This window comes from Ochotona curzoniae, unplaced genomic scaffold (assembly GCF_017591425.1).
Source record: "Ochotona curzoniae isolate NIBS_2020 unplaced genomic scaffold, NIBS_Ocur_1.0 contig_4792, whole genome shotgun sequence".
In the NCBI taxonomy this organism is placed as follows: Eukaryota; Metazoa; Chordata; class Mammalia; order Lagomorpha; family Ochotonidae; genus Ochotona; species Ochotona curzoniae.
The window spans coordinates 6,756,948-6,773,579 of NW_024466389.1; the positions used below are offsets into that span (position 1 = coordinate 6,756,948).

General features: G+C 57.5%; 1 protein-coding gene across 1 annotated transcript in view; it reads left to right on the forward strand.

The window, feature by feature from the left end:
• The window catches only part of TNFRSF1B (TNF receptor superfamily member 1B), a 28,884-nt gene that overhangs the window by 1,805 nt on the left and 10,447 nt on the right, over nt 1–16,632 (forward strand). The window contains exons 2-5 of the mRNA XM_040987934.1: nt 12,984–13,083; nt 14,422–14,550; nt 15,008–15,157; nt 15,932–16,153. Coding sequence (XP_040843868.1) covers nt 12,984–13,083; nt 14,422–14,550; nt 15,008–15,157; nt 15,932–16,153 — 601 coding nt within the window. The remainder of the gene's footprint in view (nt 1–12,983; nt 13,084–14,421; nt 14,551–15,007; nt 15,158–15,931; nt 16,154–16,632) is intronic.

Consider the following 16,632-nt stretch of genomic DNA (forward strand, 5'->3'; position numbering starts at 1 on the left):
GCCTTTGCACCCTTTAGCAACTCTATTGGCGTCATGCATTGTTCTTTCATTCATTCATTCCATCATGAAATGCCAGGCATGTGTGAGCACTCGGTGCCCTCTGATGGGAATGGGCAGGGCCCACTTGGCAGCTTTGGCCTGTCTACTCCTATGAGTCCTGGGACCAAGGGGGCTGCTACTGGCCTTGTCATGCAAGGGTCTGAGGGCAGGTTAGGGGAGACCTAGAGTACCTGCTGGCCCTGGGTACTCTTCCATCCTCTCCACACTTCCTACTCCATTCTCAGGCATCCTGTGTGCTAACTGCAGCTGTGGTCCTTCAGAGGCAGCAAGCAGGTGGCCAGACATGCTGATGCAGTGCCTCCTGTCCGGTCGCTCGTTGCCCCAGTGCTTGTAGGTACCCATAGCAAACCCCGCTGAGTGCCCAGCTCTGAGGATGCCAGATAACCAAGAGCCCTCCAGCAGCCACCCTGCCAAGTGGTTGTGAGACCTTAGTGTTTGGCTGGGCTTGTGCCGTGGTGCTTTCCCTGTGGCTGACAAGAGTATGTTCCCCAACCTGCTCGGTGCCCAGGGCTGGGCAGGGTGAGAGACTAGGGGCTGCCTGTGTGGACAGAGTTGTGGCTGTTGTCCAGTGGCTTCCCGTGGCATGACCACTCTCTAGGGTCTTGACATCCTGTGTTTTCTAGAGAAGGAGCCAGGATGGCTGGGGAGGGGAAGTGGGGAAGGTAGGGGGAGTTTTACGACCAGCTGTGGCACATGCTTTGTGTGTGTGTGTGTGTGTGTGTGTGTGTGTGTGTGTGTGTGTGTGTGTGTTGTATTCAACTCCACACCGGCTGGTTCTTGCTTTTATGCTGTGCTGCCTGCTTTCCTGTTCCTCAGGTGTGCTGCAGGTGTATCTGCCTCCGGACCTTTGCACCGGCTTTCCCCATTTCCTCGAGATTCCCTCCCACAATATTGTCCTGGTCCTGTTTTCTCACTTCCTTCTGATCAAAGGGAGCACCCTGCCTGTGCAAGCTGCCTGCTGGCTACTGTGGCCCTGACCTGCCAGATGTCCCTGTGTGTGCCCCCCACCCTGCCCTGTCCTTCACTCTGATCGCCTGCCCTCCAGCAGTGTAAGCATGGTCAGGGGAGGCACTCATTCACTACTGTGGACTCATCGCCTAGGACGGGGTCTCAGGGTCAGCACTGTTGATGTTTGGGATGTCCGCCTGTCTGTCTGCAGCCGTCCTGTGCTGGTGGGGTGGTCGCTACACCCCAGGTGTGGGGAGCATTCCCCTTAGGCTGGGACCATGGAAACTATCTTGAGATGTGACTGAATGTTCCTCTGAGGGGGAGGAAATGGTTTGAGAGTCGCTGTACTAGGATAGTGCTTGGCACTTAAGCAGATGTTCAAAAGACTCTGGGCAGGTGTTCGAGCAGGTGCATGGACCTCTGCAGTGGTAAGAAGGTGCAAGGGTTGGAAAGGCTGGTAAGGGCAGAGCTGGGCCTGACTTGCCCCCTTCTTTGGGTTTGTTTTCTGCCTGCTATATTCCCCATGGTAACCGCCCCCAGACCTCCACCCTGGCTTGTGACAGGGCTACCCACTGGCAGTGACTCCGGTCCCACTAGGAGTGTGATTTTTCCGGAAGCAAGCATGGAAGGAAGTTGGGGCTCGGGGAGGGTGGAGAGGGGTGCCCTGGGGTGAACAGAAACCAAGTGGCAAGCCTGAGGTCTGGCCACTCTTGGGAACACAGGGAAGTAGTGTCGGTGGCTTCAGGGAAGGTCCAGCCTCTGCTGTTAGCGGGCTGAGTGACCCCACCCGTGGGACCTTCTGGGTTGGCAGGGTGGGACCAAACACCTCCCGCTATCACTGGGTGTTTAAGGACTGTGGGTGTTGTGCAAGCTGTGGGGCCCACAGGCAGTGGTTGGAGGCACTGTGGTTGTGCAGGCCTGGCAGGGCCATTTGGGTCACGGGACTAGTGCAGCCTGCACCAGCTGGGGTCGGGATGCAGCGTGGCGTGAGACTCTCAGGCCACAGGCTCTGAAACATGCCTGGGAGGTCTGGAGTTCTGGGCCCAGTGGCTTTGCTGTCCAACACCCCATGAGAACAGCTTCCTGCCTACCTTTCTGGATTTCTGGTTGTCCTAATGTCTTCCTCATACCCTGCTCAGCTGGCTAGACATGGGACCCCATGCTGTGGCCAGGACTGCGGTCAGGAACCCAAGACATCACTCCCTGTCCCTGTCCCTCTGAGGGAGTGACAGGTGCCACATGGGTAGGCCGAGAGATTTGGAGGTATAGATTGGCTACCTCAGTCCGTCCACCTGCTTGATGGACATAGGCAGGCACCAGGAAGTCTCTGGAACCTTGCCTATCTCTACCCTTTTCCTGAGACCCCAGGTAGGAGAAGTCTGGGGAGAGGTCTCCCTTCTGAAGTTGTGATGTCCATCCCCTACCTGCAGGCACCTTCCAGGACTGCTGTGTTCTGAGAAAGGAGGCTTGGAAGACCAGCACTCCCCACCTGAGCACCGTCCCTTGCTTTGTGAGCTTGCTCTGGCGGCTTAACCTCTCCAGCCTAGCCCCCCCTGTTTATAAGCCTACCAGCTCTTGGACTTGGTCCCAGTGCCTTTCCGGAACTGAGACACACTGGGTGGACTTAACAAAAGCTCAGCTGCCCCAGGCTTCTCCAGAGAGGCCAGCATTCCCCACTGCAACCATAATGGCTGTCCTGCTTTTGTCCTTCTTGCTGACTTCAAGCCCACCTCCTCTGGCCATAATTACATCCGAGGCTTAGCTGCAGGGGCACCAGAAGCCGAGGCACCGGTCAGCTTGCCTGAAAACCGTGCAGGAGACCTTGGGCAGCCAGGGTGGGTGGAGGCTCTCCTGCCTCTCTGTCCCTTAGCTCTTGACTGAGCAACTTCAAGGCCACAGGAGGAAGGTTGTGTCCTGTAGGTCCCGTGTCAGGTGCTTGGGCACCTGTGGTGGGGAGGGCGTCTCTCCCTGTCTACAGAGCTGCTGACGCCAGCAATGCTGGGTCCCAGCCTGGGGCCCGCTTCTTTGAGGCCCACGATCTTTTTCCACCATGTCGTGCTGTGATGTCACAGGAGGCAGTGACATCTATGTGGTTTGGGGCACGGGGCTGTGAGCGCCGGGAAAGGAAGTGTTTGTTCACCGGCTGGGGTTTGGGGATAGTGACCTACCTGCTGCTGGAAGGAGGGTCCCACTTTGCTGAGGCCTGGGACAGACCACCCCCCCACCTCGGAGCCTCAACTTCCTCTTGGCACCTGTGACGCTGTACCTAGAATGAGGTGGCTGGCAGAGCATTGCCTGCCTCAGAGGGGGCTGCGGGGTCCACAGGAGAGCCAAGGGGGTATGTTGGGACAGCCTGGGGTGACCTCCAAGGCCATGGGTCCTCACTGTCCCCTGGGTTATCGCTCTGAGCCGAGACAGGGCAGAAAGCCCCTGGGGGTTTTGAGTGTTTTTTTCTACACCCAGACAGTGCCCACCCTTCCCACCCCCCCGCTTCAAATCTGTTTCAATCTGAGCCTGGCCCTGCAGTGGGCAGGCTGTTGTGGCTACCAGTCCAGAGAACTGAGTGGGCCAGGGTCAGGGGGCAGAGCGGAGTGAGGAGGGGCAGGTAGGCTGTGTCTTCTAAGCTGTCAGGAGAAAGAGGCTGTGAAAGTGGACAGAGCTGGGGACTGGCTCAGAGGTCTGAGACCGCAGGCCTGGATCAGGGTCCCCCCGGGGGCAGTGGTTTTGAGCAGGCACTATGGGGGGCAGCTGAGAAGGGCCAGCTCTGTCCTGGCAGTGGAGGAGGTGGAGCTGTGACACTCTGGGAAGGACCTTCCTGGTTTGCTGTACTCAGGGGGCGAGGCTAGCCTCCTGGCCGCCTTTGCCTTCCTTCTGCCAACCTCCAGTCGCTGATTCTGTGTGCAGCTCCCAGAGGCTGCGCTCCTGGTGGTCCCGTGGCCACCTGTGCCCCTGCTGCTCCCTGGAGCCCCCTCCTACCCATTGTGAAACCCCATCCTCTCCAGTCATCACCCCACCCACCCCTAGAATCCAGTCACTTCCTGTCCCGCCTCAGTCCTTTGGCTGCTGTCTGCCTCTTCTCTTGTCCTCTTTCGGATTCTGTCTCCCACCCCGTTCCTCCTCCAGGTCCTCTTCTGTGGGTGGGCAGCTTTGGGATGAGTGGGTTCCAGGTGGGGAATGTTGGAGAGGGAGGTGTGGCAGGAAGAGCAGGGGCCAGGCCAGGGCTGGTCCAGGCTGGTCCAGGGCGGAAGGTTAGCTAGGGATAGTGGCAGCATGGGAGGCTGCAAGCTGGGGCCAGTTCAGGAAAGTGGAGATACTAATTGCCCTAAAAATTACAGCAGCTCTAACTGGGGAGGAATTTACTAGAGCCTTTACATTTGTTAACCTCATTTCATCTTAACATCAGACCTAGGAGGTATGTGCTAAGAACAGTCCCATCCTGCAGGTAGGAAGACTGAGGTGTGTCAACCTCTTTTATTGAGAGACCAAGTGGCTCCTTCAGCAGTGTGTGTGCGGGTGTTAGGGTGTCCGGGTTAAATCTGTATCTTTGAGGCTGTGGTCACAGCTGCTGTACTAACTGTCAGGAGTTAACTGCCTGTCAGGAGTTGAGGCACTGGGAGCTGCTGGAAGATTTTGAAGGAAGGAGCCCTGGGGCACAGAGGGTACAGAAGGGGCACGTTGGCCTTGAGGCTGGAGTCAGGGAGGCCTTACGGAGGCTGTGGTCATAGTTCAGGCATGAGCGCTGGGTGTGGGCAGAATTGGAACAAGGAGGACGGCAGGGATGAGGGGTTCCAGGGAGGTGAGGTGGGGGGGCGCGTTGGACTGGACTGGGAGTACGAAGGAGGGAGAGCAGGGTGCTCCGCCCACCGCTTTGGCCTGGGCTCTGCCTGAGCCAGGGGACTCAATTCTAATCAGCATCTGCCTTGCCTGGTGTGGGGGCTTCTGGGACCAGTCGCAGGGCCAGCTGGTCCGCTCAGCTGTGAGATGCCCCGCTGTTCTCTGGAACAGGATTCCTGGAGGTCTGCCTGGCGCCCTACAGTGGCCCTCGCAACACCTGGACTCCTTTCCCAGCTGTGTAAGGTTAGGAGAAAGTGCCACTGTCACTTCCCATGAGGCCACCAGGCAGGGACACTTCCTGGGGTCCAGGCCGAGTCCTCATGGTGTCTTTCATTTTCACACCCTGAGTCGGGGTACCAGGTGACGAGGGGTCACTGAGGCCTATTGTGCCCAGGGTCTCACAGCACCCAGAGGTGGATCCAGGGTTCTGCCCCAGCTCACAGACCTCCAGATCCTGGGTTCAAATCACCACCCCACACGACACTCTGGATGACCCTTGGGGCTGCCGTCTGAGAACCGCCACCCAGCACGTCCCGTCTTCTCATGTTTTGTCCACTTCCTTGCACCTTCCCCGAGTGAGCAGTGCGGCACTCATTAGGCACCTGCTGTGGGCTGGGTGACGCCTGGGTGTAGACTGATGAGTAATAAACCCACAGTGAGGGAAGCTGTGCCCCTGCTCCCGGCCAGACATGGTGTCGGCTGCTGCAAACAAGCTCACTGTGTGAATCATAACAGCCCTAGGTGACGGGCACTGCTTTTGTCCCCATTTCATAGATGGCAAAATGGAGGCAGGAGGAGGGCATTGAAATCTAGATGTCTGGCTGAGGGCTCATGGGAGGGCGTTTGGGGAAGTATAGTCCCTTGAGGGGTGACACAAGGCTAACAAATAGTGAGACAAATGGTCTGGTTTCATGATACAGTTCCACACCTGTGATGTCGCAAGGCTCCCTGGAGGGACCTCTGACCGCGTCTGGAAGGGCTCGGAGGTTTCCCTGAGATGAGGGGGTGTGCACTCTGCATGTGGAGGGCCAGCCTTGCCAGGGAGGGGACGGGACACATGGACAGAGCCCAGCACTGGTGGTGAGGAGGGGCTGCCAGGAAGGCAGATGTTTGCATCATTAGAAGGTGCTATGTGAGGGGCTGGCACTGTGGTGAAGTGGGTAAAGCCACCATCTGCCACGCTGGCATTCTATGTCAGTGCTGATTTGGGTCCTGGCTGCTCTGCTTCCATCCAGCTTTGCCCCTGGGAAAGCAGTAGAAGGTAGCGCAAGTGCTTGGGTCCCTGCAGCCATGTGGGGACCCAGATGGGACTCCTGGCTACAGCCTGGCACAGCCCTGGCCACTGTGGCCATTTGGGAAGTGAACTGGTAGTGGGAGAAGGACTTCTCCTTTTCTCTTGCTCTGTAACTCTGCTTTTCAAATAAATGAACAAAAAAAAATTTTTTTTAAAGTGGCATGTGAGGTAAACCCAGGCCAGGCCTCAGGGGTCCTGCACACCCAGCCAAGGCTGTGTTCCTGGTTTGAAGACAGTGGGTGGCCAGGGAAGCTTTTTGGGAGGAGTTGGTATGGTATACAAGAAGCTGGCTGAGGTGCCATCTGCAGAGGGATGAGGTTGGGACCCTGAGTGGGAAACTGCAGCTGGAGAGAGGTGCAGGTGCAAGGAGAGGCCTGGGATTCAGAGGAAGCCACTTGGACCTGCCTCAGGGAGGTGGGCAGGGAGAGCTGGGGCATTCTAGACCAAGTGTCTCCTGGGGCAGACACTCCGCAGCATCTCTCTCCTCTGGCACTTGGCACAAAGCCCAGCCAGATGCAGATAGCAGCTCCTGTCTGCCTCCAGCTCACCTCTGAAGTAGCATTATAGGCGGCAGGTCGGGGTGGGAGGCACCCGGGGATCCTGCCTGTGGCATGGTCAGGGACATGCCCCCAGTGACAGCAGCCAGCCCTCCGCTGCCTGGCACCGCTGTTGTGGCGCTGGGCCTCCTGTGAACCCCCCTGCCCCCCGCAGACCAAACCCACTGGCCTCATCCCAGGGCTCTGGGGACCTGCCGTGTAAATGTTGTGGTTTCTCAAGGCATGGGGGTCCTTGGGCTGATGCCCCAGGCCCTGCCAGCAGTGGTAACACCTACTCCAGTGATGCTCTTGCCTGGGAGGATCTGTGACCCACCTGCCCCTGCTCACCTTGGGCTCTCAGGGGTCCCAACCTGTGAGCTCCTCTACCATGAAACGGGAGCAGCACCAATCACAGGGAATGCAACTGCTGGGATGTGGAGGCAGATGTAGTTGCTATTGCCCCCGGCCTGCCACTTGCAGCCTGTATAGCCTTGAACAATACTTTGCACTGAATCTCATGAAGCCTCCATGTCTTCATCTGTGAAGTGGGACTGTAATTTGGGGGTGGTGCTGTGGCACAGTGTGTAGCTGCTCTCTGGAATACCAGCATCACATATAGGCACTGGTTTGTGTCCCGGCTGCTCTGCTGCTGATGCAGTTCCACGCTAATGGCCTGAGAAAAGCAACAGAAGATGATTCAAGTGCTTTGTCCCTTCTACCCAAGTGGGAGACCTGCATGGAGCTCCTGGCTCCTGGCTTTGGCCTAGCTGAGCCCTGGCTGTTGCAGCCATCTGGGGAGTGAGCCAGCACGTAGAAGATCTCTTTCTCCCTGCCTCTGTGACTCTGGCTTTCAACAAATAAGTGAATCTTTTAAAAATGGAGCTGTACTGACCTGTGCATGGGTGCAAGGGTAAAACAAGGAAGTGTGCATGGCTGCCCAACTCTGTGTCTGCGCCTAGCAGGTGCTTTTCCTCAGTCTGAGTGTGGTCAGCCAATCCTTCTAGCTCTGGGCCAAAGCCGGTCCAAGGAGGGTGCTCTGTGTTGAAGTTTCTGCTTACCACTCCTACGTGCCCCCTTCCCATCATCGGCTGGCAGTTCCTTACCCAGGGGAAGCTTGAAGTGTGGTGCTTTCCAAGGAGTGAAACTCCCAAGAGAGACCTCCACAAAATTAAAAAGCAAAGACAGGGCCCTGCACGATAGCGTAGTGGTTAAGGTCTTCATCTTGCATGCGCTGGGATCCCATATGGTCACTGGTTCTAATCCCAGTGGCCCTGCTTTCCATTCAGCTCCTGCTTGTGGCCTGGGACAGCAGTTGAGGATGGCCCAAATCCTTGGGACCTTACACACGCGTGGGAGACTTGGAGGAGCTCCTGGCTTCAGATTGGCTCAACTCCAGCCGTTGTGACTACTTGGGGAGTGAACCATCAGACGGAAGATCTTCCTCTCTGTCTCTCCTCCTCTCTGTATATCTGCCTTCCCAATAAAAATAAATAAATCTTAAAAAGAAAAGCAAAGACAATCCCAAGGGTGCCAAGGGCAGCAGGCAGAGCAAGAGGTGCCCTGTGCACTTGGGCCCTCTGACCTAGACCCATGCCCTGTCATGATGGCAGGGGTCCATGCACCTGGGAGGGCAGACAGCTCTGGCCCCTTTCCTCCCAGAGTTCACCTACTCGGACCTCCTTCCCTGTGGAGAGAGGGGCACGAGGGGCAGAAGCCAGAGCAAGGAAACCTCACCCCACCTCTGCCCTCAGTTCTCTGCTCCCCAGATGCCCAGTCCCAGCCCACCTCTCCCTCGCAGCCCAGCCCACCTCCTGGCTCAGTCAGCTTTTCCATCTCTCAGGAGGCGGGCCGTCTCCAACCCCCAGCACCTCTGAGGCCTCGAGGGGCAGCTGAGCCTTTTGACGGCCGCCTGCACAGGCTGGGCCTAGAAGCTGCTGGGGCACCTGCAGTGAGAGTTGAGTTTGATTCCTGACTCTGCTTCCAATCCCGGCTTCCTGCTAACAGACACCCTGGGACTCAGATCTGTGGATCTCTGTCACCCACAGTGAGATCGGGATCGAGTTAGTGGCTCCTGAATCTTTTTTCCTTTAAAGATTTATGTATTTGTTTAGAAGAGTTACAGAGGGAGAGAATGCTTCTGTCTGCTGGGTCACTCCCCAAATGGCTGTAATGGCCAGGGCTGAGCCAGAGTCAAGAGCTCTATGCAGTTCTCCTAGGTGGGCGCAGGGGTCCAAATACTTAGACCATCTTCCACTGCTTTCCCCAGGACATTAGCAGGGAGATGGATGGAAATTGGAGTAGCGGGGACATGAACTGGCACCCTTATGGCATGGCCACATTGTAGGCCTCAGCTTGCCTGCTATGCTAGAAGGCTGGCCCCTTGATCTTGGCTTTGACCTGACCTGGCTGTGTCTATTGGACACATTCGGTGAGTCAATGAGTGAATGAGAGATGTCTGTCTCACCTTCTGCCCTCTGCCTGTCAAATAAATAAAATGGATTTTGAAAAGTTAAAACAAAACAGTTTTCCTTTAAAAAAGAAGCCGAGCTGTCCTTTTAGTCTTTTGAGGCAGAACACAAGCAGGGAAAGTGGGTTACAACCTGCAAGAGGTGCCTGAACGAGGGGAGGTGGCATGATTTGGGGCCTGTGATTCAGACTCACACCAGAGGTCAGCCTGATGCCCATGAGGGGGTAGCAGGGCAGGGCACAGCGGGCAAACGCCTGCCCCTCTGTCAGCTGGAATGATGGTTGTGCCCACAACTCTGCAAGTGGTGATTGCGAGCCTCCGTGCAGCTCCAGCTGGCCACAAGGCTCTGCCTGCTCCCTTCCCTCCTCCTTGCCCTGGCCCAGCCACCCTGACCTCCTGGCTGCGCGTGCAACATTCCAGACATGTACTCTGGTCGCTCTTGGCCCTGTGCCCTGGTCTTCCTTTCCCCTGAGTGCTCGCCACTGCTCACGTGTGTGTCTGTGTCACCTCAGTTCACACATTAGCCTCCCTGGCTGAGCGCTTCCCTCTGCTCCGTGCCACAGGACCAGTTCCCAGCAGAGCAAAGCAAAGAACGGGAGGCTTCCATCGCCCTGGGCTTCCCCGAGGCCACTTGCCATGCTCTGGGGAGCCCTGGGCCCCCCCAGCCTCTGCACTCCCTGCGGAGACCCAGGCCTGGCTTCATGGGCTGCCATCTGGACCCAGCCTGTGCTTGGGGGACGACTGTAACCTCAAGGAGATGACCTTTTGTCCCCCTCTGCCAGGGGGATTTTTGTTCCTCGTAGTTTAGCCATGACGGGGCTGTGGTTTGGTTTTTTTCTGTCCAAGAGGATAAACAAGCCTGGGGATTGCTCAAGAGTGGGCGGTCTCCTCCACTAGTCGTGGACACTCCGTGAAATGGCAGCAAGAAGCCTGGGCTGGTCACTCACAGCGAAACTTCAGGGAGGAAAGAACCTGGAGGCAGCCAGGGGCTGCTGGGGAGTGGGGTCTGGGGGTCCGGGCGCTTGCTCACGTGCTGCTCTCCTGGGGAGTGGCACAGTGTGCACTTGGGATTTCTGCCATCTGCAGCTGCCCTGACCCTGTGGCTGCCAGGCCACAGATAGATCGGGGGTACCCCAGCTACCAGCACTAGGGCTACGCAGGGAGAATGATGAGGCCCCAGGGCATGGGGTGCAGGAAGTACAGCCCCTCCCTGCCCTGGGGGTGTTGGCAGCAGCTGCTGGGGCACTCAGAGGGGCAGGCCCAGCCACTGCTTTCCGGGGTGTGGGGGCGCACTTGGGGTCGTGCGGAAGCAGCAGGCCTCTCTTGCAGTGGGGCTCAGCTGGATGCTATGCACAGGGGGCACTGCAAAGGGCCCCATTTCTTTGGTTTCGGGGCTCTAGCCTGCCCCCCAGCTCATCTTGCTCAACCAACCCTGGCATCCTTCCAAGTGGCAGCACCACGGGGCCGAGTTCTTGCTTTTTTTCATTCGCTCTACAGTTTTTTGGGCCCACCCCGGTTGACCAGCCAGGAGAGGAAGTCAGAGGAGAATGGGTGCAGGTGCACCCCGTAAGAAGCCCCGAGAAGGGGTCCTGGCTAGGCCCATTCTCCCCCCTTTGACCAGGGAGCCTAGAAGCCATCCCCCATACCCGACTGTGAGAGAAGAAGTGCTGGGATCTGTGTGTGCACGTGGGTGCATGGGCTCATGTGCGTGTGTTTACAACTGTGTGTATGGTGTACATCAGTGTGAGGCGTGTATATGTGTGTCCATATGAGTATGTGTGTATGCACCTGTACATTGCAGGGCTGTGTGCATGTGTGAGTCTGAATGCACACGCATTTATGCATTGTACATACGTGTTGTGCAGGGACGTGGTTGCAGGCTTCCCAGCCAGGAGGAAACTCGAATTGCCTTCTGGACTCCAGCTCTACTTCCCCTGCTCAGCCACCTGCATAGGGAGATCCCAACTTCACAGGATCTGCTTGTCCAGGGGTCGGCCCTGCGCCAGGGATGTGGGTGGGTCCAGGGTCATGGGTGCATCCAAGTTGAAGTCTCATGGCCCTGAGTGGGGGCAGGCCTTTTCAGGAAGTGACGCTACAGCTAAGTCCACTGCATGGGTCAACAACCTCAAAACACTGACCCCACGCCAGGCCCTGGAACAACAGCTAAGAGGAGTTCCAAGCCCCCGCCTGCCCCAGGGCTCCCCTTTGGTGGGACAGGCAAATCCACTCATGGGTACCCTGGGTCCCAGGAATGAGGAGGAGGAAGACCAGACCTCTGGCCTGGGTGATTCACCCAGGGTGGACTCCTAGGGGTGGAGATGGCATGCTGCTGTCTGGGAAGACCCAAGGCAGACGGGGCTTGTTGCCAGAGCTGTTCCAAGGCTGCTGCAGGCGGAGGGGTCAGTTAGAGGCACAGCGCTAGGAAGACACGGGAATGCTCCTTAGCAGGTGCCCCCAGCCGCTGTGGGCCACATCCCTGAGCTTCCAACTGTGTGAAGCTGGGGTGGCCGGTGCTGCTCACCAGGCCACGCCAGGAACACAGCCACATTTCCGGGCCTGCTTGTCACATGCAGAGGGACCAGGCCAGACCTCATTGCCCCAGGCCCCTGGTAGTCACCCTTCCTAGGCAGTGCTGTGGAAGGAAAGGGGAAAGACCAAGTGGCCCCTCATCTGCTACACATCAGATGGGGAAAATGTGGTCCCCGGTGCCCAGGCTGGGTTTGTTCAGCTTGGCTTGTTAGTTGCTCATGTCCAGGCAGACGGCTCTGGTTGTTGAATAGCCGTATGTGTTAGCACTAAAGCCCAGGGACATTCAGGCACTTGCCTAAGGCGACACAGACTTAAGTGGCTGGAAACCAGGTTTCCCTGCTTCTGCCTACACTTACCTGTGTAATGCAGGCTTTGTCAGGCATGGATCAGCCATGCGATTGCGGCTGGCCATACAGCAGGCCAGCCCTTTCACTAGGGCCGCCCCCTGGGACTTGGGGTGTGCACTCACCCTCTTCTGGCCCACGCCCACAGCTTCCTATGCAGGAATGCATCAGCTCTGGGCGTGCTCACAGCAGGGCTGAGCAGGGGCTTGGTCATAGCTGGAGCTGGGATGTCCTGGGCAATGAGTGTGCCAGAGGCTGTCCTGACCTGGAGCTAAGGGCTGGAGAGCTGCTGCCAGCCAACACCTGTGGTCATTTGGTGGGGCCAGCGGCAGGTGCCAACCCAAGCAGCAGAAACCCCTAAACACAGCCTGAGCCAAGATTGTTGTACTTGTTGTTAACTATGTCCATTTGCTGAGTCCAGGGCGTCATATTAAAGGCTGAGGGTTGGAGACCAAGGCCAGGAATATGCACACCTACACGTGTGTGCACCTGTACATAGGGCAGAGGGACAAGCTAGCCCACCATTGCCCCGCTGCCGTGCTTGTTACAAGGGGCCACAGCTGGGCTTCCCGGCTTGGGTAGTCAGGGATTCCTGCAGGAAGCAGCACTCAGCTAAGAGGCGAAGGGGCATCTCCCGGGTGCGAAAAGCAAGGGGAGGCACTGGGGGTGGAGGGCAATGTGGTGATGGAGGCTGCTGGGCTGGCAGCTTCAGGGCTACTGTCTGCCCTCTGCTGTGAGGAGGCATGAGGCCAACACCGTCCCCTAGCCAGTCAGCTCAGCACCTCCACTGCAGACACGAGTGTGCTACACTAGAAGGGGCGGGCGTGGAGGCAGAAGCAGGCAAGGGGTCCCTCCAGTTGCCACATGTGTAGAGCTGCAGAGAAGGTAGCATGCGGGATGAGAATCTGGGCGGCCGTGTGGCTGCACCCTGAGGTGGCCATGCTGATAACTGTCTTGCCTCCTTCTTACAGTTCACTGTCAACCCCAACAGCCCAGAGTCTGGGGACAAGTGCCAGTTAACCCAGTACTATGACGACAGGGTCCAGCGGTGCTGTAGCAAGTGTCAGCCAGGTAAGGAGGGGACCAGGGCCCTGGATGGAGGGTGTGTGCGTACATGCATGAGGGGTGGGAGGCCCGGGGTCACAGCCTTTGGTTCTTACTGGATTCTTCTAAGCCCATGCAGTAGCCCTGGTTCCCGCTTCCGTCCAGGCTTCTGCACGTGCTGCTCCCTCCGTTGCACACTTTCTGCTTCCTTGTCCCTGCTTAGTTCCTGCTTATCCTCTAGACCACTGCTCAGGGGCCCCTCCTCCAGGAAGCCTGCCCAGCCAGGTCATGTACTCCTTTGAGCTCCCACTGGCCGCTGATACCCTTTTTAAATCTTTTTTAAAGATCTACTTTTTTTAAAAAAAAAAAATTATTATTAGAAAGGTAGAGTTACAGAGAAAAGGAGAGACAGAGAGATCTTATGGTTGCTGGTTCACTCCTCCCAAATGGCCACGATGACCAGAGCAAGGCCAAGCCAAAGCCAGGAGAATGGAACTCCATCCAGGTCTCCCACGTGGATGCAGGGACTCATCTTTCACTAGTTTCCTAGGCGCATCAGCAGGGAGCTGGACTGGAGTGAGTGGCCAGGAATCAAGTTAGTGCTGATGTAGGATGCTGGAGTCACAGGTGGTGACTTAACTAGCTATTCTACAACATCAGGCCATATAGTCCTGTGACTACAGCTTGGTTGCTGTCTCCTCATACCCTCCTGGGTAGGCACAGTATCTTGGCATTCCTGACACATGGCACAGTGCCTGGCACCTGGGAGATGCTCAAGCACATCTGACTGTATCAGTGAGTGTTTATCCATTGTACAGATGGGAGACTTGAGAGGTCAGCCCGCTTGTGAGAGCCAGGGGCCCGACACCCAGTGCTGCCCTTCCTCTCGGTTGTTGATGTGTTAACACAGAGAAAGCATAAAAAGCATCCACTGTATGTTTTAAGTACTAGACTCCAACAGAGAGAGAGAGAGAGCAAACAAAAAATCCTTGCCTTCCTGGAGTCTGCGTTCAGATGGAAGCAACAGAGCTAACAGATGTGCAGCTCTGTAAGTGCCTTGACCCAAACGAGACAAGGTCAAAGATGGAGGCAGAGTTGGCCGTGGTGTCTTATGCAGAGAGAGGGGGCATCCGAGAAGGCGACATCTAGGAAAAAGGCATCTATGTATGACTGACCCACCGACTAGTTCTGGTCTGTTCCTGGCAGCTGGGGAGAGCAGAGGGGACGAAGGGTTCAGAGCTGGAGCACCTGCTGGCACAGCCAGACATGAGACATTGAGTTAATAGAGGCATGGGATTCTGTCAAAGAGCTTTGGGGGTGCAGGAGATGAACCACCCCCGAGCCCTCTTGCCCCTGCTTCCCCAGGCCACCGTGTGAAAGCCTTCTGCACAGAGAGCTCAGACACCGTGTGTACCCGCTGTGAGGACAGCACATATACGCAGCTCTGGAATCTGGTCACTGAGTGTTTCAGCTGTGGTGCCCGCTGCAGCCATGGTGAGTGGCCACCCTGGGAGGGGCAGCCCCAGCATCCGTCCCAGCCGACCACATGCCCCCCATTATCCCACTACCCCTACGGCTGCACACGGCTTGGGAACAGCCTAGGCCAGCAGTTTTCAAGCCCTGGGGCCTAGGGTGGTATAGGAATAGCTCTTTCCAGTTTGTAAGCTGCAGCTCCTGCTCTCTTTGCCAATGGCTCTTCAGCCCCTTGAGTAAAGCAGGTAGCCCATGGGTGGAGGGAGATGGGTGCCCATTTGGGGGTCAAGGAAATAGTTCCCAGGAGAGCAGCTGTGTTTGCTCACGCTGTGATGGAGCTGGGACCAGGCAGTAGCCCTAGGGACGCTGGCTGGTCTCCCCTTGACCTGATTCTGGGAAGGGGTGGTGGGCTGCCCGGGAGGGCTAAGTGGATGTGGCAGGACAGGCATGACCCGGGACTGTCTTTTTGCTTCCACAGACCAAGTAGAAACCCAAGCATGCACCTTGAAGCAGAACCGGATCTGTATGTGCAAGCCAGGCTGGTACTGCATGTTGAAGAAGCAGGAGGGCTGCCGGCTGTGCGTGCCTATGCGCAAGTGCCGCCCCGGCTTCGGCGTGGCCAAGCCAGGTATGGGACAGGGTTGCAATCCCCCAGGGGCTTTCCTTCGTGGGCACCGCTGTGGTGTCACAGGAATCAGTGCATCTGCCCAGCCTGGGAACATGCTGGGTGAGTGGCAGCCAGGTGCTGGCTGCCCAACATCCGTCCACCTGCCTAGCATTTGTTCTTTCCTCCAGCACACGTCACCAGGCACCTGTTGTATCCTTGGGCCTGGGGATCCAGAGATGGATCAGATCAAGCCGTGAGCTACCGCAGTGTTGGGTGATGCTGTGGGAAGCTGGACCCACAGAAGCCTGGATGCTGGCTGTGTGAGCACATGCACATGTAATTGCATGCATACATGTGCATGTGTGCAGCATTTCAGTAGTGATGCAAGCCGAGGTCCTCAGGCCTCAGAGCCCACTCAGGCCTCTAGGACGGAGGCTCCCCTATTCCACGACCTCACCGAGTCGCCTTCTGCCTCCCCCACCCCCGCTTTTCCCTTGAAGGCACTGCAGCATCAGAAGTGGTGTGTGCGCCCTGTGCCCCAGGGACATTCTCTGACATGACCTTATCCACGGATACCTGCAGGCCCCACCGGATATGAGTGGCTGCATCCCGAGTGGGAGGGGGAGGGTACTGTCCCCTGGCATCTCTGCCCTAGGCGAGTGGCAGCTGTAGCTGCCAACCCAGACTGGACATTGCAGGCGATGGTCCCCACAGTGGGGGTGGGGGCTGGCACACAGACTGTGGGGTTCCTGGCTACAGTTCTTGTCTTCCGACCCAGCTGCCTCCCCCCCACAGCTGCCACCCCCGGCAATGCGAGTATGGACACAGCCTGCGCATCTGGGTTCTCGCCCCCACAAGTGGCTTTGCAGCCAACCAGCCCACCCCAGCCAGTAGCCACAACTTCCCAACACACGGAGCCTACACCAGGGCCCAGCATCAAGTTCTCTGTCCCACTTCTGACGGGCCCTAGCCCCCCAGCTGAGGGGATCCGCACCGGCAGTGTCTCTCTTCCCGTGGGTAAGTCATGAAGGGTTTCCTGCCCTACCCCACCCCCCGCATGGTCTTCCCCAGAGCCATGGGGCTGGACCCTGCATCCTTGTGCTGGGATCCAAGTGCCAATGACACTGGCCTCACCCCGAGGCTAGGCACTGGCACTGCAGTCCTCGGTGGGCGGAGATGAGGCCACAATTTGGCCTAAGGTGGAAACAGTGCCCAGGACACCGTTTCTGGTGTATCCAATTGGTCAAGGAGATGGCAGGTTCGTTTGGCCAGGTTCCTTCCTGGGCTCCCCTGTCAAGCCAGGGGTCTCAAACTGGTGGCTCTTGGACTCAGCCTGGCTCACTGAGATGTCTTCTTGACAGTGGGATGTAAGATCCCCCTGGCTTGGTCTTGCCCCTCAACAGTGATAACTCCGGCCACCTTGGGTCTCACACCGGAGCACTCAAGCTTGCTTTGTGCCTCAGTTTGAGTCACTCTCTCAGAGCACAGGACCAGTC